The 16893-nt window shown below is 38.3% G+C and overlaps 2 protein-coding genes and 1 long non-coding RNA gene across 9 annotated transcripts in view; 1 reads left to right on the top strand and 2 right to left on the bottom strand.

Moving 5' to 3' along the window:
• The window catches only part of LOC146459688 (uncharacterized), a 24940-nt gene extending 22263 nt beyond the window's left edge, over positions 1-2677 (bottom strand). Inside the window, exon 1 of one of the 3 annotated variants that reach the window (XR_014857851.1) lies at positions 2153-2677. This is a non-coding gene — a long non-coding RNA (uncharacterized LOC146459688). The remainder of the gene's footprint in view (positions 1-2152) is intronic. The other 2 variants (XR_014857853.1, XR_014857852.1) reach the window with 2 other exon arrangements.
• LOC146459687 (uncharacterized) overlaps positions 1-9328 on the top strand; it is a 21591-nt gene extending 12263 nt beyond the window's left edge. For 4 of the 5 annotated variants that reach the window (XM_085089178.1, XM_085089177.1, XM_085089173.1 and 1 more), the window contains 4 exons: positions 4664-5024; positions 6146-6556; positions 7477-7536; positions 8173-9328. In XM_085089178.1, coding sequence (XP_084945304.1) covers positions 4719-5024; positions 6146-6556; positions 7477-7536; positions 8173-8574 — 1179 coding nt within the window. In that variant the 5' untranslated portion in view covers positions 4664-4718 and the 3' untranslated portion in view covers positions 8575-9328. Of the gene's footprint in view, positions 1-2750; positions 2875-4663; positions 5025-6145; positions 6557-7476; positions 7537-8172 lie in introns of those variants that run through there. The other variant, XM_085089175.1, reaches the window with a different exon arrangement.
• On the bottom strand, positions 9219-16893 carry LOC146459686 (proto-oncogene tyrosine-protein kinase receptor Ret-like). Its single transcript, XM_085089179.1, has 10 exons — positions 16846-16893; positions 15549-15733; positions 14705-14821; positions 14099-14286; positions 13675-13803; positions 12688-12776; positions 11807-11847; positions 11440-11539; positions 10933-11029; positions 9219-10527 (listed from the first exon to the last, which is right to left on the bottom strand). The coding sequence occupies exons 1-10, from the start codon at positions 16869-16871 to the stop codon at positions 10357-10359; spliced, it is 1143 nt and encodes a 380-aa protein (XP_084945305.1). The 5' UTR covers positions 16872-16893; the 3' UTR covers positions 9219-10356.

The raw sequence follows: 16893 nt of genomic DNA, 5'->3' as shown, positions 1-16893 counted from the left end.
GAAGGAATTAGTGATCTTTCCAACCAATTCCTACATTCATCGATCCGAAAGCGGATAAGAAAGACACTGTTGTGTTGAATTGTTATGAAAGTCAGTAGTTGTAAACTGGGATAAAATGTTTCAATCAAACATGGAACACACTAGCGCACAATCACACTTTTGAGAATCAGGTTTTGATGTCCTAATTGTTGGCATCACAATCCATATATATAACATTAGAATACAAGCTCCGCATTTTGCCGACTACATCATTACTCGGATATTGACAGCGATCAAGACGACTCTGACTCTGAAAATTACAGCAAGATTTTCTGAGCAGTCAGAGTCCTATGCTTTCATTCTGTCATCATTCTAAATTCATGATCTATATGATTGATATATAAGTTGATACAAAAATCTCAGGAGGATTCATGCTATACATTTAGCTAGCTTCTTAAAAAAATATCCCAAAACATTTGTAGGGGTCAACCGACTCCTGAATAGTCATTGAACGCTACTTTACTTGTACAACTGAATATTACCGAAAAATTCGGTGGTCTATGCTTTTACTCCCAAAAAATAAAATAATACTGATAATAAAAAAGCCTATAATTACTGTCCTTGTGCTCATGACCCAAAAAGTATTTGGTATTTTAGTGTGCAAAACACAGTCATTTAAATACAGAAGATAACTGACAGGAATTGACGAAGTCACACAACGAACGATGAAGTTTAACAGAGTCAGAAAGCGAGCAACAGTCGATATAATTACAACTGGAGCAAGCTCTCCATTGAATAATCTATAGCTATCAACATTGTACTCCTACATTCAATTCATGGCATTTCTTGTAACCACTAGCTAATGAGATGTTTTCACCACTGCAAAAATATCTGCAATCTAAATCGTGACTTCAAAAAAAGCTGTTTATTCGTTAGTAGGCGACTGCAGCTATAATCGTGCAAGAAAACAGCTAAGCAAGAATACCCCCCTCGCCTAGGTTTTTTCCCTCTCTTTCATAGACCTCCGGCTTTGTCTTGTACTGGAAGAAGAATCAAGCTTTCGATAATCGAAGAGCTAATCATATCCTAGAAATAAATACCTAAAAAATCTTCTCTAATTTCCATTCATTTATAAGCCTTATATGCAATTTTCATTTCAACGTCTCAGTCAAGTTCCGGGGGGGCCTTTATTGGAAATATCGCCCAAGTTTGAACTCTACACAAATCAAAACAAGTTGCTTTTTTTTGTCACGTACCTATCATTGTAAAACACATTTAATGACACCAATTCTTCAGTGCAGGTACAGACAATCCAAGGTTGGGAATTTCAGAAAATTAATTATGATTCGGATCATCATACGACTTGAAAAGCTGTAAAGAAAAAAAGAAGAACTGCGATACAAAAACATTTTTGTCACTGTTTCGTCTCGCTTTTTCTTTCAGAGCTTTGTAAATAACCCACTTGGCCTCGTTCACGTTTATGTCTCAGTATCAAAGCCGCAAGCTGTCATTCTGTGCCTGTATTTCTTACAAGACTTTGACCTATGTCAGCTGATTTGCGACCTGTTTTTCAGACTAAATTATAACAAAAACACCTACCAGTAAGAATATGCCAATCTCCATTAATGAAGCTCTCGTCGAGTCAATGGCCGGCAAACGGAGCAATTATTCAGCAACAACATTCCATCACAGAATGATTCCTAGGTTACTTTCGTTTTCAACTTTGACAAAACTTGATCTTTTTCTGGTTAATTAAAAAAAAAGGTTTGTAACCTAGTTACTTCGTCCATTTTTATTCCACAAAATTGTCAATCCATTTTGCTGTGTTTTGGACTCTAATAACGTACAGATGACGTCAAATGTAATAACAACAAAGAAGTACGCTACGAGCAGCAGGCGAGTAATGTGACTGTTGTTCTTACCACGTTTTGGCGTTTTCTGTGCGTTATCAGAGTACTGACCCACGCAGAGAAAAATGAAATCCATCTGTTTCATACAATAACCAAGACATTTGACCACATTTCGTGAGCGAGCGTGACGTTGACTGTCAGCCGACTCACACACTACACTGTACACACACACAATTGTAATCGATATCCTATTCTATATTCTATAAATTAGAGTGCATAATGTGAAAAAAAAAAAAATCACAAACACTATTATCAAAACTAACCTTTATTCCAGAAGGAATTTCTGACTCCAAAATATTACAGCATGTTTGCCTCTTCACTGCGATTTGTAATCGATTACTCGCGAGCATTACTGAAATTCTATCGGCGACATATTTGGACAACTATTTTCTCCCTTTTCACGTCACGACAAAGTTCTAGCTTTTTTAACCTGGTTGAGGTCACTTGCAAAGGTGTTTGTTCAATTTTTCATCGAACAGCTTTGCTTTCCTGCGAAAATTTGTCTATGTTGGTTCGGTAGCTACTGGGCAATGTGACCAGTTACCCTGCCTGGACTCTGGACTCTAATCACGTGCGCCGGTCACACCGCTCTAGATATAATCACAAACTCTGATGCACCGATCAAACGCGAGTTTGACACTGTTCATTATATAATTATGTATACGGAAACCCGGTTCACGCTCCTTCTGAAATATCAGAGCTATCCACTCGTTCTGACCAGACCCATTCTCCCCTGCATTCTCCCTATACCAGATTTTCGAGATTTTCAGCGCGGGTAATTTTCCGTGCAAAGATCTAAAACTCAATCAATAGTATACATATTTGACACATTTGATCGCTATTAATTCAGCAAGCCAGAAAGCAAAAGCAAACACATGACCGTACACATGCAGAAAGCTGAACTTTGATCGACTCTGAACAGGCGTCGAAGCACAGGCAGCTGAAGCTCACGTTATGAGAACGTGCATTGAGCGTTGTGTGAGAGGTTAGTAGGAACTTGAACGACCATTGCGTGAAAGCGATATATATTGCGTTACAAACGGCCTGTGAGACCGCTTTTTTAGGCTTTGTATGAGAGGTAAAATATATATCACTTTATCAACTTGCACTCACATAATTTAGAATTACAGTAAGAGGCCAAAGTCGGGGACTTACATGGTATGGGGTCAGTGGTGCCGAGAAATTAAAAATCAAGATGTGCTAGTCAAAAAGGTAAACAAAAATGCATGTAGAGATAATAAAAATCACCGAGGTATATTCAGTTGGTTGTGGTAGATAAGAGTGAGAAAGATGACGAAGATTTGGTATATGCATATAGCTGGATAATAATATGTGACAAAAAAGTGTAACAACAACAACAAAAGTGCGTTATACTCACGACTGGGGGAGGATGGAGAGAAGAAAAAAGAGTGTCATAAATTGATTGCAGATATTCCTTGAGTTTTTGTATATAATAAGAAAGAGAGAGACAGAGTAAAAGCGCCACTTATGGCGAGAGAGGGTTTCTATTCCAGATGAACGGAACCTGTACCCGAAAAGAAAGAGTATTTAAAATAATGGACTTGCAAGATTTCTTTTTGTCTATTGAGACGCTGGTGATTATTACGGTTGGGGTTCAATAGAGACTCGTAGACTAAGAACGTTAAATAACGGTAAACCCTAACATTTCTTTTGTTTTCGGGGTCCTTTCACCATTTTGGGCTTTCTTTGACACCACTGATAATCCCTTCCGTAAGACGAAACTGAAATATTACCAGTCGCTGCTGTCAGCTCTAATGAAGTTGTAAATCTGATTATGACGATCCAAACACAAAGTTTTTAACGCATGCGCTCTTGCTGGTCAAATAAAAAACTAGTTGATGAGATTTCATTCCCGACCCTTTTGGCCAGCGCAACGAATCAACCTTCGTGGCACTGGCCAAAAGGATCGCGGCTCTAGGGACGAGAATGCTGAGATTTTCCTATCGGCTGGCCGAAAAAAAGTTTGGTCAACTTGTCAGGTATCTTGCCACAGGGTCAGTCTCAAACATACCCTGAAGAAGAAATGCCATGCCTTTCGAAATATTGGAAAATATACATCCCTGACTGTGAAATCAGCCTTGCTCTTTTTTTAGATTATTTGGTCAACTTAACCCTATCTAGACTAGGCTGGTGGCGGAGGGAGGGTGCGGGGGGGGGGGGGGAGGGGGGGATTCTGCCCGCAGCGAGTTTGAACCTGAGCCATGAAATGTCAACACTTTTTCAGAAATTTATGTGACTAATGTTTGATGTGGTCAGTTAGTGTTCAGGGACTTTGATGTTATCATAGCAACCGATTCTTGAAAGGCCGTTTTGAAAGAAAATTGAAAATCCCTTTTTGAAGTGAAGAAAAGTTAGTTTTCTTATTGCAACTTCCTGTTTTTAACTCATATTAGTGTTCCTTTATGGTTTTTTATTGCTTTTCACTTAAGTTCTGCACTTTCATGAAGTTTGTGGGAAATCCAGAAATCCAAGATGGTGGATCCATGATGGACACCATTTTGGAATTATGACGTAATCAAAACGTCAGATGACGTCATCTCGTCCTGTTGTGGACCTAAAAGGAAACGTCTTTGAAAGTACTATCTATCCTCTAAGCCTCATTGTCATAGCGTTTATAGTTGCGAAGTTATGGGAGGAGGCATGCAATCCCCCCGGTCAGAAAAGAGAAGAAAAAGCCCGGTATAGATAGGGTAGAGGATGGCCATTTGCAATTATGATTGATTGATTGATTGATTTTTAATTCTCTTTTACAGACTTCTCTATTTTTCAACGCTTTAACGTTGATGCGAAAAGGCACACGAGGTTGAGATGTTCTCCTTTAAAGAGTTATTTGATTGTAACTGGAAGATGGACGAAGACACTACTGAAAATAACCAGCACTACCCATTAATGTTTACAAGTCGGACGCCTGTGAAGCAAGAGAAAGGAGAGTCATTCTCCCATGCGTTCTGTCATCACACCGCTCCATTGCCACAGTATCCCGGCCCCTATACAGACCCTCTGGGCTCTATAAAAATAACCAATGTCTGCGGAGCCCTACCTAAAGATTTCTGTGGAGGACCCAGTGATAACCAGACTTATAGCCACTTTGTTCAACTGCGACCAATGACAGAGGTTGGTACTAGGACCATATATGATGAACACATTTTCAGTTCAATGTACGCGGTAGAGATAAGAGTGAAAATCCATTACAAGTGCTCATGTAGATTTCAATGAAATCACTAGGAAGAAGATCTTGAGATGATAATGGAGTGCTCCATTTGTTGGTTTAATTTCTCCTTCTTTTACAGCTACCATTGCATTATAGATTTCTTCGTCCAAAGTATCATTACCGTTAATTTAGGAATGCAGACGTTACTTCCCCGGGCACTATCTTACCTCCGTGCGATGCATCCGGTGTCTATCCAAACGCATGAAAATAGTTCTCCTTATCTGATTAATGGATTGCTTGCTTGATTGATTGATTGATTGATTGATTGATTGTTTGATTAGCTGACTACAGTTTGGCTGATTGACTGATTGACTGATCGATTAACTAGGTGGCCATCATTTTAGTGAATTTGTGGGTTTGTTAAATTAGCCATTAAATGTTTGCTTGATTGATTGATTGATTGATTGATTGATTGATTGATTAATTGATCGATTGATTGATTCAGTTAATAGATTGGTTAGCTTTTTCAGTAACACTCCCAAGGCATTCTCCTAAGTTCCATTCAGAAATAGATACTGTTCAATTTCTAAGAATACAATCATTCTCTTCGACATGTTTTGATGGGCTTCTGCCATCTGTTTAATGCAGTTAAATAAAACATGATGTCAACAGCCTAACAAAAAAACGACAAAAAGATAAAATGAAAAAACATGTCTGACAGAATTAAGTACTATGGTTGTCTTTTTATTGAAAAACTACTGTCTACCTTGTACTGCTTATAATATAATCAAAGGAAGTATAATTTTATCTATTGAAGCTAATGTAATTTTTCACGAATAACACTCATCGATAACGGAGAAACGTTACAAGAATGTGAATTTAAGGCAAGAAAACTATGCATATGGACGATTTTATCAAAGAATAAAATTGGCTGGTTTGACCTGTCTGATTATAATTTAATTACAATTCAGTTATAATTGAACTGTATCAAGAGTACGGAAGAAGAGTCTAGACTAATCAATCAATCAATCAATGAGTCGATTGATCTGGTACAACCTATTTAACTTTATGGTTGCCTGTGCAGGAGATCGTATCCAAAGATGAAGATGATCCAGCAAGTCAGGTGACTTATAAAGCCACATTGCCTCTGTACCACTTAAGTAGCCGGATGCAAACCGCAAGATTCCAGATGCAAGGTATCGAAAACAATGCAGCACAGGCGGTCTACCAACCCGTATATAATTACAGTGGTGGTTACCGTCCACAGCGACCCCAACATGATCCTCAGCAATTGATTCACGTTCCAATCAGTAACGCTGATGCCAATACTTACAGCTGTCCTGCTAGGTGCCCCTGTGTTTGCCATGTGCCATCTGCAAACGTTTCTTCCAACTTAGGAGTCTTTGATGAGGATAACCAGCGTCCCTGTGTCATTATGGCGCCCGTGAACCATGGGAATGAAGCCCCTTCTATTGCGACTCATGTCCCTTTACAGGTAAAGGAGCATAGATAATTTCTTGTTAAAAGTTCCAATGAAATAAAACCAATGGAAAAAAGAGAAGAAACGCTTGTAAGGACAAAGTATTATATATTGTATATAAATATTGGATATTTTATTATACTACAATATACAATATTTCACCCTCAAAAATGGTTGAGTGAAATCAGAGGGCAAAACAATTAAACCTCCAATTGTTTCAGTTGTTTTTGTTGTTGTTGTTGTTATTGTTTACTTTCGAAAATCCGATGTCCACGTAATAAGAAAGACTAACAAAGGCTCTCCAATAGCGTCCATTCAATGGTCACGCTTAATGTCCTTTCTTTATAAGTGAACAATAAGCAAGGGGCTGCAAACGAAAACGCTGCAAGTATACGCAGGATCTGTAAAAGATCTAATCAGCCAAAAATATAAATGACTCAAATTTCTGCAAGGTTGATCGGACTGCATTGAAAACTGAAGGAAAGTTTATCAATTCCCATTTAACTCATTGCGACAGCGACATGATGTTTCAGTTCTTTTGTTCGTTGTTCGTAGTCACGCGCTATGACGTGGACGGATCTCTGAATTTGGGCCCATCCGAAATCACTACCACGTCCATTTGGTAGACCACTTGACGCGCGTTAGTTGATCTACTTTTTGCTGTGCTACACCGTGCTGACGAGAGCCAACCAGCTCGAAACAGCCGTCCACGGTTGCCGCATTCCGTTGAATCTCGGTTTGGTCTCTATCATGTCGCTGTCGTCTTAAGTTTTCTAAGCAGTCCGATCAGCCTTGCAGGAATTTGAGTCTTTTCTTTATGCCCAGATCAAGCAAAGGTAGAAAACATTGGCTGCCTCAAATGTGAACTAAAGGAGTGACAGGATAATGGTAACAGTGCTAACTTAACGATATTGTAAAAACGTTATGTTCAATAGATTGGTGGCCGCCTTTTCAAGCCCTCGGGAATCTTCATGGAGCGGAGAATTAACCAAATGGTAAGTTACTGCAAAACTAAGGGTTCTCTCTGGCCCCCACCAGGTGAGCCTGGGGGAGCTACGAAAAGCAACCCTGCCAATGATGGACTAACATCCCATTCAAGGGGAAGTATCGTTATCCTCTAACTCTCCAGAAGCCAACTTTTACCGCTGGTTACGCCGGTTGCGTAGTCCCAGCGTGATTTTCCCTCCATCTTATTGTTTTGTTTCTTTTGTTAAGTTACCTTAAGTAATAATGATGACGATGATGATGATGATGATGATGATGATGATGATAGCGAAACAATAAACAAACAACAGAAACAATGGACTATCCATAGTCCTGAAACAATGCAGCTGCGTGATATACAGGTCCAACGAAATTGGAAGCAGCTGTAAAGAGCTGCGTAACCTATCTTAAAATCGCGCCATTTTCTCAACCCATGAGAAGCAAAACCAAAACCGATCGTGATCTTCTCGCGCCCGTTTTCCCATCCTTGGCGCCAGTTACACGCTTTTGTTTTTTTTTTTTTTTTGGTTCGTCGCGTTGTAAGTTCTGACAGGGCAGAGTAATTGCTTTGGCTTTGGTTTTACGATACTCAACTGAAAACTGCTCAGTACTTGATAGTTCTTATCAATTTGTGCTCTTTGCTACAGAACGAAGATGATCCAGACTCTGACGATTCTGACGGAGAAGAAAAATATTTTCGAAAGGCCATGAATGGGAAGCTTGCCCGATTTAAGCTCGCTAAAGAAGACTGGGATAGAATTCCACTCAGTACGTTTCCCAGCGGTGGGCGATTGCTGGGTGGAGACTGGACCCGAATCTTCTCCATCAAAGTGAAGAATAGTAACCCATGGTGCAGTTTGCGCTTCAAGAACAACCACGTGAGATCGGCTAATTCTCGTAAGATTCATTCTGCACCTTTTTTCAGAGGGGCTGGTGAGTGCAAGCGTCCTGAATGTGACGTTAAAATGGTATTTGTCATTCATGAAGAGAGAGGAAAGTACGTGGACGTCAAGTACATCGGAAATATTTGTCACAAAGTTAAAAACTAGTCTGATGTCAGGAATGAACTGACGTCACTGAAGATAAGAAAAGAGCAAGCGAGAGTTGTTGACAAATCTAGAATTGCCAAAGTGATCATGAACCGTAATCAGAAACTTTGACTTTTTATGTTTTTCAATTTGTTATCAGTTCAATTAACTGAAGCTCTTTTTAGGACAAAAAACTTGATTTAAACTCATTATTTGAGACCAAAATTTTGAGGCCATAAAGCAAGAAAACGGTAAGTACCTTTAGATTGTTAAGGAGAAAAATATGGCAATCCAAATAATTATAGCCGAGAAGCCGGCAAACTGGTCCACATTTTACTAAGACATATGATGATAATAGAATATTGCAATATAGAGAAAGTAAAGAACGTGAAAGCAAGATGATTTAATTTATGAATCCCTTCATTGTTACCAGTTGTAATTTTTCATACAGAAATATTTGTTCAGATGATACATAACTCAGGATACGTTACTGTCCATAAATGTTTTTCTTGGTTTCTTGCTTGTTTTTGTTGTTGTTGTTGTTGTTTCTTTAAGATGTTTGGATACAGATTTTGAAGGACAATTCCGAAAGTCAAAGCTTTGAATTTAATTATGGTGATTTTGGCAATACCTATGTCAAAGCAGTATACAAAAACAACTACAGCAACAACGGCTGGATTTTATTGTTGAAATACATAAGTAGCTCCTACCACGTGACCTGTATTTCGTGCAATTACTGACTCACAATGACAAATTAAAATCCTCATAAATCTTGTTACGACTGAAAACATTTATGTATTAACTAACTTAATCTTCTATGTTAGCCGTGGTGATTTGAGAATACTCTTTAAATAAACTATTTCATGCATTTTTTAGTACAACTTTAGTCCCTTGTATATACATATTCATTTGCTTTCCATGTTTATCCTTCGGTGAGAATGATAATTGATAATAATAATGGTACTGGAATCAGTGATGGATCCAGACTTTCAGGCTAGTAGGGAGCCCGTTCTCGAGTGCTTGACCCGCTCATCGTTTCGACCCCGGGGACTGGATGATCCACGGGGCCCCCTCATAGATCCACCACTGCTGATAAAGAGAACGAGAACGAGAACGAGAATAGGTGTGAAAATGATAAACAGTCTTAAAATTACTCCCTTTCTGCGGACAATAGTGCGTGTAAAAACCTACCTTTGGTTGGCTATGCTATTGTTCTACCTGCAGTTTATACCTTTTGTTTGCTTTGTTTAACGTCAACTTGTGAGTCTGGCAGATTATTAAACGAAGGATGATCCCTTTTCCTTAACCAGATGAGATAGCATCATTAAATTATGTACACATTTTATGTAGTAGTAACTTGGCCTCCAGAACAAGCCATAAAAACTATATACACATGGATGCATTCTTACCGTCGGATATGCGTTAGCTTTGACTTCCTGATATTTTGTATCACTTGTTTCAGTCGAAAGACCAATATGAACATTTCTGCAATGTCCCCGTTCTATAGGTAATTAAAGGCGTGTGCCTACTTTTGTCACTGCGCATACGTTCTGCGCATCTCGAGATGGGCAGGAAATCTTCAATTTTGAAAATGCTATGCATTGTTATTTATTTTATAGCTTTTATAATTATTGTTGCTTAATTACTTCCGTTAAATACATGATAAGCCCACATATTATTTTTGAAATCCAATAGCTCTTGCTAAGATCTGGTTTCCCCGCATAATCATAAACTATGCAACGTTCCTTGGTATTAAGAGGCACCGTCCTTAAATCGTTAATAAAAGTTAATTCGTAAGCCATGTTACAGCCTACTGTCTTCCTTTACATCATCACTAAAATTCTTCGCAGTATCAGGTTGTGTCTTCACAGGTTCAAGTGATACAGGCTCGGTTATAGAGATAGAGGCAGCAAGTTCTTCGACATTCGTATACAGGCTCGCCTCGTACTTGGACATGTCCAGATCGACATAATGCTGAAAAAGAGAACATTGCCTTTTTATTCAGGTTGAAATTGCTTCTGATGTTTTAAATCAGTCTGCAGAAAAAAAAAAAACAGACTTTCGTCAGTTTTTCTAGCCCAGGAGGTGTATTTGGCCAAAAGTTCACAAACCAGTTATAGCATTGTTATAATTATTGACCTTGGATAGTGACAGGTCATAAGCTCCTGATAGTGATGATTAAGGTTACGTTTAAGAGTTCAACTGCAACAGTCACCTGACATAATGAGTAACAGAATCCGCCACCATCTTGGATCAACCATCCAACATTTTCTGAGTGTCAAATGACTTTATTGAGAGACTCAAAAGTAGTCATAAGTTATGAAGGAATTGTCAGCATGGCCTAATTGTGGAATATTCAATGCAGGGGTGATAACCTACCTCGTCCTGCAGGTTTTCTGTTGTTATTTCATGAAGGCGGTCAAATGTGGGGCGACCGTTTGGATCTTCACACCAGCAGTCCAACATTATTTGGTAACTATTGATTGACAAGTTGAGATGCACGTTATTTTGACTCTCTCAAGTTCTTCAACCCTTTACCTTCACTTATTTTACCAGGGGCAAGAATTAAATATCCTTACAAACAAACAAAGACAAAAATAATGAAGATAAGGACAACTGGGATTCAAGGAGATTGCTCTGTGTGGGCGATTTCTTGCCACTGTACCTTTTTTTATAGTAAGTTGTTATTCTTTCTGTCTCTCTCCGAAAGAAGAATGAAAAGTAATTTATTGCAACAGACTCTAAAAATTAGATCTTTTTCCACATTTTCAACACTATTATACATTCCTAGAAGCCGAGTTATTATCTTCTTCGACGGTTTCCAATCTTAATGGGAACTAGCTCTCAAGAAAAATATAAATTTCCTCCAGAGTACTGTTGACTTACAGTTCATCGCTGACATGTTCTGGTTGACTCATGCGATACTTGTTCACCTTTAGTTCATACACAACTTTCCACTCATTCCAACCAGGGTAGGGTACACCACCTATATTTTAAGGGTAAAAAAGAAAAAAGAGAAAAGAGAAAGAGAAAAAAAGAGCTTTACAACCTACTAGATTTTTTGTTGGAACAATTTAAAACTCTTAGTATGGAGCTCGAGGACGGAGCAAGTCGAGTAACGGATATTCCGAGGAATCTAAAGATAGCTTACAGTTGATTTTGGCTGTCTGTTATTAAAAAAAAGGAAATAACTACTGTTTCAACCCAGGTTTATCGTGTGTGACATTATCTCACAGCTGTTGAGTTAACTTACCCAAGGTAAAGATCTCGTACAGAACAACTCCGTAAGACCATCTGGTGGAACAATAAAATACAACAGATCGTGGTTAGCTTTCGAATTCTTTATGACATATCTTGAAGCCCAATTTCAATTTATTAATTCAATCTTTTAATTTAATTTACTTCCTTACTGAACCTTCTCTCGAGTAGCAGTTCTATCCGCCAGTTCTATTCCAATTATACGAGGACGAGGAATTCGCCACCCTACTGCCTCAAACTATATCAGTTTTCCCAGAACGCAAAGGCAGGTGAATCCCACTGTAGTTTTCACTTTCCACTTCCAGACGTAGCCTGACTCAGACAACCATATACCCAGATTGATTCGTCTCGTGCAGAACATTAATCAGCATCTTACGTTAAGGTGCACAAGAGCTGTACACGGCAATAACTCACACTTGATCATGAATAGCCACAATTAAAAATGAGCATCTTCCGTTAACGGGACACTGTCACGAAGATTTTGGTGTGGTTTGGTCAAAACTTCTCACATTTTTTATCAAGAACTTCTTCTCTTACATGAAATTGTTCTCAGAGCACCGGGAGGAAAATATGAAACGATTTCTCCGAGAGAGAATAAATTATAATCATGTTTTTTAGCATTTTTTCCAAAATATAGATGAGGAACCTGAAAACAATGGCCAATCTTTTCCATCCTAGCCATCCGCAGTCAGAGATGAATAATACTAGTTCCTGTGCACTGAACCGTTTTTTTAATTGGCTATTTAAATGGACACTAAAAACGCTGACACTGCACCTTTAAGAAGGTATTAGGTCGATTAAAAGAAAGTAACAACGAATTACTTGTTACTAAAAAGTTTAAGTGAAGTTTTAGATCTATTTCACCGATGTACTTACACGTCACTTTTTTCGGATACCCTCACATCTTTATCAGGTGTGTCATTAAACAGGTGCTCAGGGGCGGTCCACTTGATTGGTAGGCGGCCCTGCAGCGATAACAAAGAAAACACCAAAGCTACTTGTGAAACCTTTGACAGAAGCAAATTCTCCTGTATCTCTATCACTATGATAACTTCCACGTCGGATGGCTTAACGTGTGGTTATTCAAATCAGGGGTTGGTTTGATAATTGTACCTTACAAACTGGGCTGTTGGTTTGACATCAAGAATTCTAAAACGAGTACAACCTTTATCTTTAGAGACTAAATTCTGACATTTTCTTTGACTCGTTGTTTGCATGAGCGCGTGAGAACAAGGGTCAAGATTGTTATTTACCAAGTAAAATCGCTTATTTTGCATGGTAAAGGGGAAGGAATCTATTCAAAATCAATTATTACCTCCAATGTTTCTGAATTTGTTTTTACCAAGTAGCCAAGTGCATAATTATGGCACCAGAACAGCCAGCCACTCTCGATCGTATTCTTGTCGCACAAATCTTTAAAGCAATTTACAGTCCTTTACCAAGGTTCCAAAATCTGGACCTCTTTCCCAATATCAATTACTTCTTCATATAGTTTTTTCATCTTTAAGGGGGGGGGGGGGGGGGGGAGCACCATATTTTCTATTTATTAATGACAGCCGAGGGTGCCCTCTCTTATAAGCCTGGTGGTTGCTTGAGGTCTCCTCGCCATTATCGTAAATTGAATGATTTCTTCTTTTTTCATAAGGCAAATGAATGATGATAATGATTCTATAATTTAAAACCTGGGTTTTATGGGCCACAGCAAAGGAATATATTCCTTTCTTGGTCATTTCCAGGTTACACTAGCTTTCATGTTTACAGTTATTACCAATCTTCGCCCACGATAAATAAAACACTTTTGGAGCATTGCATAGTCCATTTTTAGCCAGGAAAGGTGCCTTGGGTGTGTTGCGTTAATCTCACCTTTCGTACCGCAGTGCAGTAAAGATATTGATATTTATCTCTGATAAGAGCCAGTCCAAAGTCTGTTATTTTGCATATTCTGCCCTCCCCTACGAGAACATTGCGGGCGGCCAGATCACGGTGAAGAATCTAGACGTGGTAACAAATTAAATGAGATGTAGCTTAGAAAAAACCAATATGATATCTTTCATGATCAAAGCTTGAATTTAAAAGTTACAAACAATTTTAAGCATCTCAATCTTGGAATTAAAGCATTAGTAAGGAAAAGTAGTTAATAGAATAAGACACCGATAGAAAAGAAAGCTCAAAGAAATGTGTACAGACGTGAAGCTGTTTATTTTGCAGCGTATCTATGCCCTTCCTTGCACTAAAAATGATTAGATAAATAAAAAATAATTAAAAAAGAATATACAGGAATGTGTACCTTTTTGGATGCCAGAAAACTCATGCCGGAAGCTATCTGCTGGGCAAACGAGAGAAGATCATATGACGTCACTTCCTGTTGCCAATTTTCTGGGCAGTTATAGTACTTGTCCTCCATTCCACGGCTTTTCCTGAGGTAGCCAAGCAAATCCCCGTATGGTGCATACTCCAGAATTAACATCATGGGAGCTGCATATTTTCATCACGAAAAATTAAAGACTTTGATTATTAGATAATTCTTAGAATAACAGCTTGTACAATCCATGTTAGGAATTGAAAGTACGACAGGTCTTGTTAAATACACTGGAGATGTTATGAACAGAAGTTTGGGGACAAAGTATCTGCATAGTATTTACATTATATTTTGAAAGGCTTAAGAGTGTTTTCAAAGTCTTCGCGGGCAGGACCCCTTCCCCAGTCTAGATAGGGTTGAAACAACTGACTGAATAGATACACGACTGCTCAAACATATGACCATATATTTTAATAAGGTTGCTGAATAATTCGGATACACCAAAGTAAGCTTCATCAGGGGCTACTAAAGCTAAGATCAGTCAGCCCCTTACTAACTTTATTGTCCGTTCTCAGAATAAATGACTTGTCTTACCAGATGTCGACACGCATCCTAGGAAATTGACAATGTTCGGGTGTCTATCTCCATCTAATGATTTCCCCAACTCGATTTCTTGGGCCAACGATTCCTTTTCTGAGTCAGAACTGTTGCCTAAATTAAAAAAGCATTTTTTAATTAATGCAATAATGGGTCCAAGGCTAATTCAATCCTAAACTTTAGTTCACAAAATAGAAAGCAATGACACCAGGTGATTCTTTTTTTTTTTTTTTTTTTTGTTTGTTTGTTTGTTTTGTTTTGTTTTGTTTTTTGTTTGTTTTTGTTTTGTTTTTCAAGGAGAGCGACATTGGAGAATAATGGATCCAAAGTATTGGTACCCGAAACTGGACTCTAAAGTTTACTTAATTAGCAAACTTTTCTTCCCATAGAGATCTCATTTATGGCACATGCCTGCTAAGGGAACTGAAATTATAATAAAAACGAATTGATGCAACAAAATGTTGTTCCAGCTCAAGGACAGAATTTAAAACTTCCATTAAAGTGGCAAGCTAGTGCGTGACGGGCTAGCTTCATTCACAAAAAACAACAACAACAACAACAACAACAACAAAACAGATATTTAAGGGTGCTTTCGATTGACGCTATTTCGGAATAGAAATACATACAATGATGACAAGAAATCCCTTGGGAGGGGGGGGGGGGGGGCTTTTGGAGTTACTGGAATACAAAATGGTTCTTAAATTATCATGTGTCAGCGAAAGATTGCACAAAATGTCTTCCCAAATTCACTTATAAAAAGAGAGAATCTAAGAGCTATTCCACGTATTCTTATCTCGGAATACGGTCAATCGAACGCAACCTAAGTTCAATTAAGTCTTACGTTTTAGTTTCTTAACAGCCACTGTTATTTCGCCGGGAATTCCTTTTAATCCACCGACCACAGCTTTCCACACTTCACCGAATGATCCGCTCCCGACAACGCTTTGTAGATCTATTTTTTTCGACGCAATTTCCCAGCAAGAGGAGGTCACTGAAAGGTATCTTGTGTCTGTATCCTTTCCTTCTCTAGAACAGACAACACGCAAAAGCAACAGTTTACTAAACAAACTATATACTCCCGCAGATGATTAGATTGCGCTTTAAATTATAATTTTTTTTTTCAAAAGACGTTTGCTCGAAAAGAAGTATTTATTCCATAGAGTACCGTGTGGCGCATGCTAATTTGATTTACTCATGATCAACAAATTCGAGTTGCGCGTGACACGGCTGGATCGTAATAATCACATTTTGTTTTGTTTTCTTGGAGGTATGTAATATTTTCTTTAGCATTTATTCAATAGGACCTTTTCACTATAGCGAAATTTTACTACAACTTCTAGAATCCTTCTGGGTTTTGTTTTCTCATGCTTATTAGAGTTATTGTTCTTTGCTGTCCACTGGAATTACAAAATTTGAATTTGAATAGGAAAACGAAATGAATTCTGGTAGTTGTAGTAAAATGACGCCATCGTGAAAATGGCCTATTGAGTAAAGTTTAGATGTGATGTGAATGAACAACCTCAAAAACATTGTGTGGTGCTGGTGCTGGACATTAAAATTCAGCTTTGCAATGCATGAGGCCTATAGGACACAAACAAAGGGAATTGAACAATCCTGTTTATTCATTTCTGTTGTTCGGGTTGAACTCGATTTCAGGTTGAATTTTAGCATTTCGAAAGGAGCCTATAGCTCAAATGGAAAGGAGGAATTTAGCATACAATCAAAACAACTGAGTGTTTTCTTATATTTGTGATACAACATCTAAGGAATAGCCCTCGCTTTTCTCTCAGCATGGTGCTGTATAAGCGTCTCGTGGGTAAAGGTCTAAGAATGATTTTCGCAAGAAGCGTAAAACTAAAAGAAGGCGAGCCTCGTGGTTTCGTTTGAACTGACAAAGCCTTAATTAGCCCTGGATACTGAAGGTACGTTCTTGTAGCCGTATTTGTATTTTGTATGCAAAGATCACTAATTAAGGGACATATATTAAGTGCGCGTACGTTGTACATTGTCAGCGATCTGATGGCGGAACGGTCTTATGGATGATATTAATAAGCTTTTGAAGTGTTTATTGTTACTTACTTATTTATCTATTTATTTCTTTATTTACTTATTTAATCATTAATTTTTTTTTATTTTACGTTTCCAGTGCGAGATTTTCTGCCATTCCAGATGTAGCGCCGTTTCCT

This window comes from Pavona decussata, unplaced genomic scaffold, assembly GCF_977016875.1.
Source record: "Pavona decussata unplaced genomic scaffold, jaPavDecu1.1 SCAFFOLD_217, whole genome shotgun sequence".
Taxonomy (NCBI): Eukaryota; Metazoa; Cnidaria; class Anthozoa; order Scleractinia; family Agariciidae; genus Pavona; species Pavona decussata.
Note: the sequence above shows the minus strand (reverse complement) of the source record. Positions and strands in the feature narration are given on the sequence as shown.

Excerpts from the sequence above, each read along its gene's own strand:
- LOC146459686 (XM_085089179.1), bottom strand. The coding sequence starts at position 16,871 with ATGGCAGAAAATCTCGCACTGGAAAC. Across the intron at positions 15,734-16,845 it reads GAAAATCTCGCACTGGAAAC|AGAAGGAAAGGATACAGACA; the intron begins GTAAAATAAAAA and ends TGTCTGTTCTAG. Across the intron at positions 11,030-11,439 it reads GAACATGTCAGCGATGAACT|TTACCAAATAATGTTGGACT; the intron begins GTAAGTCAACAG and ends GTCAATCAATAG.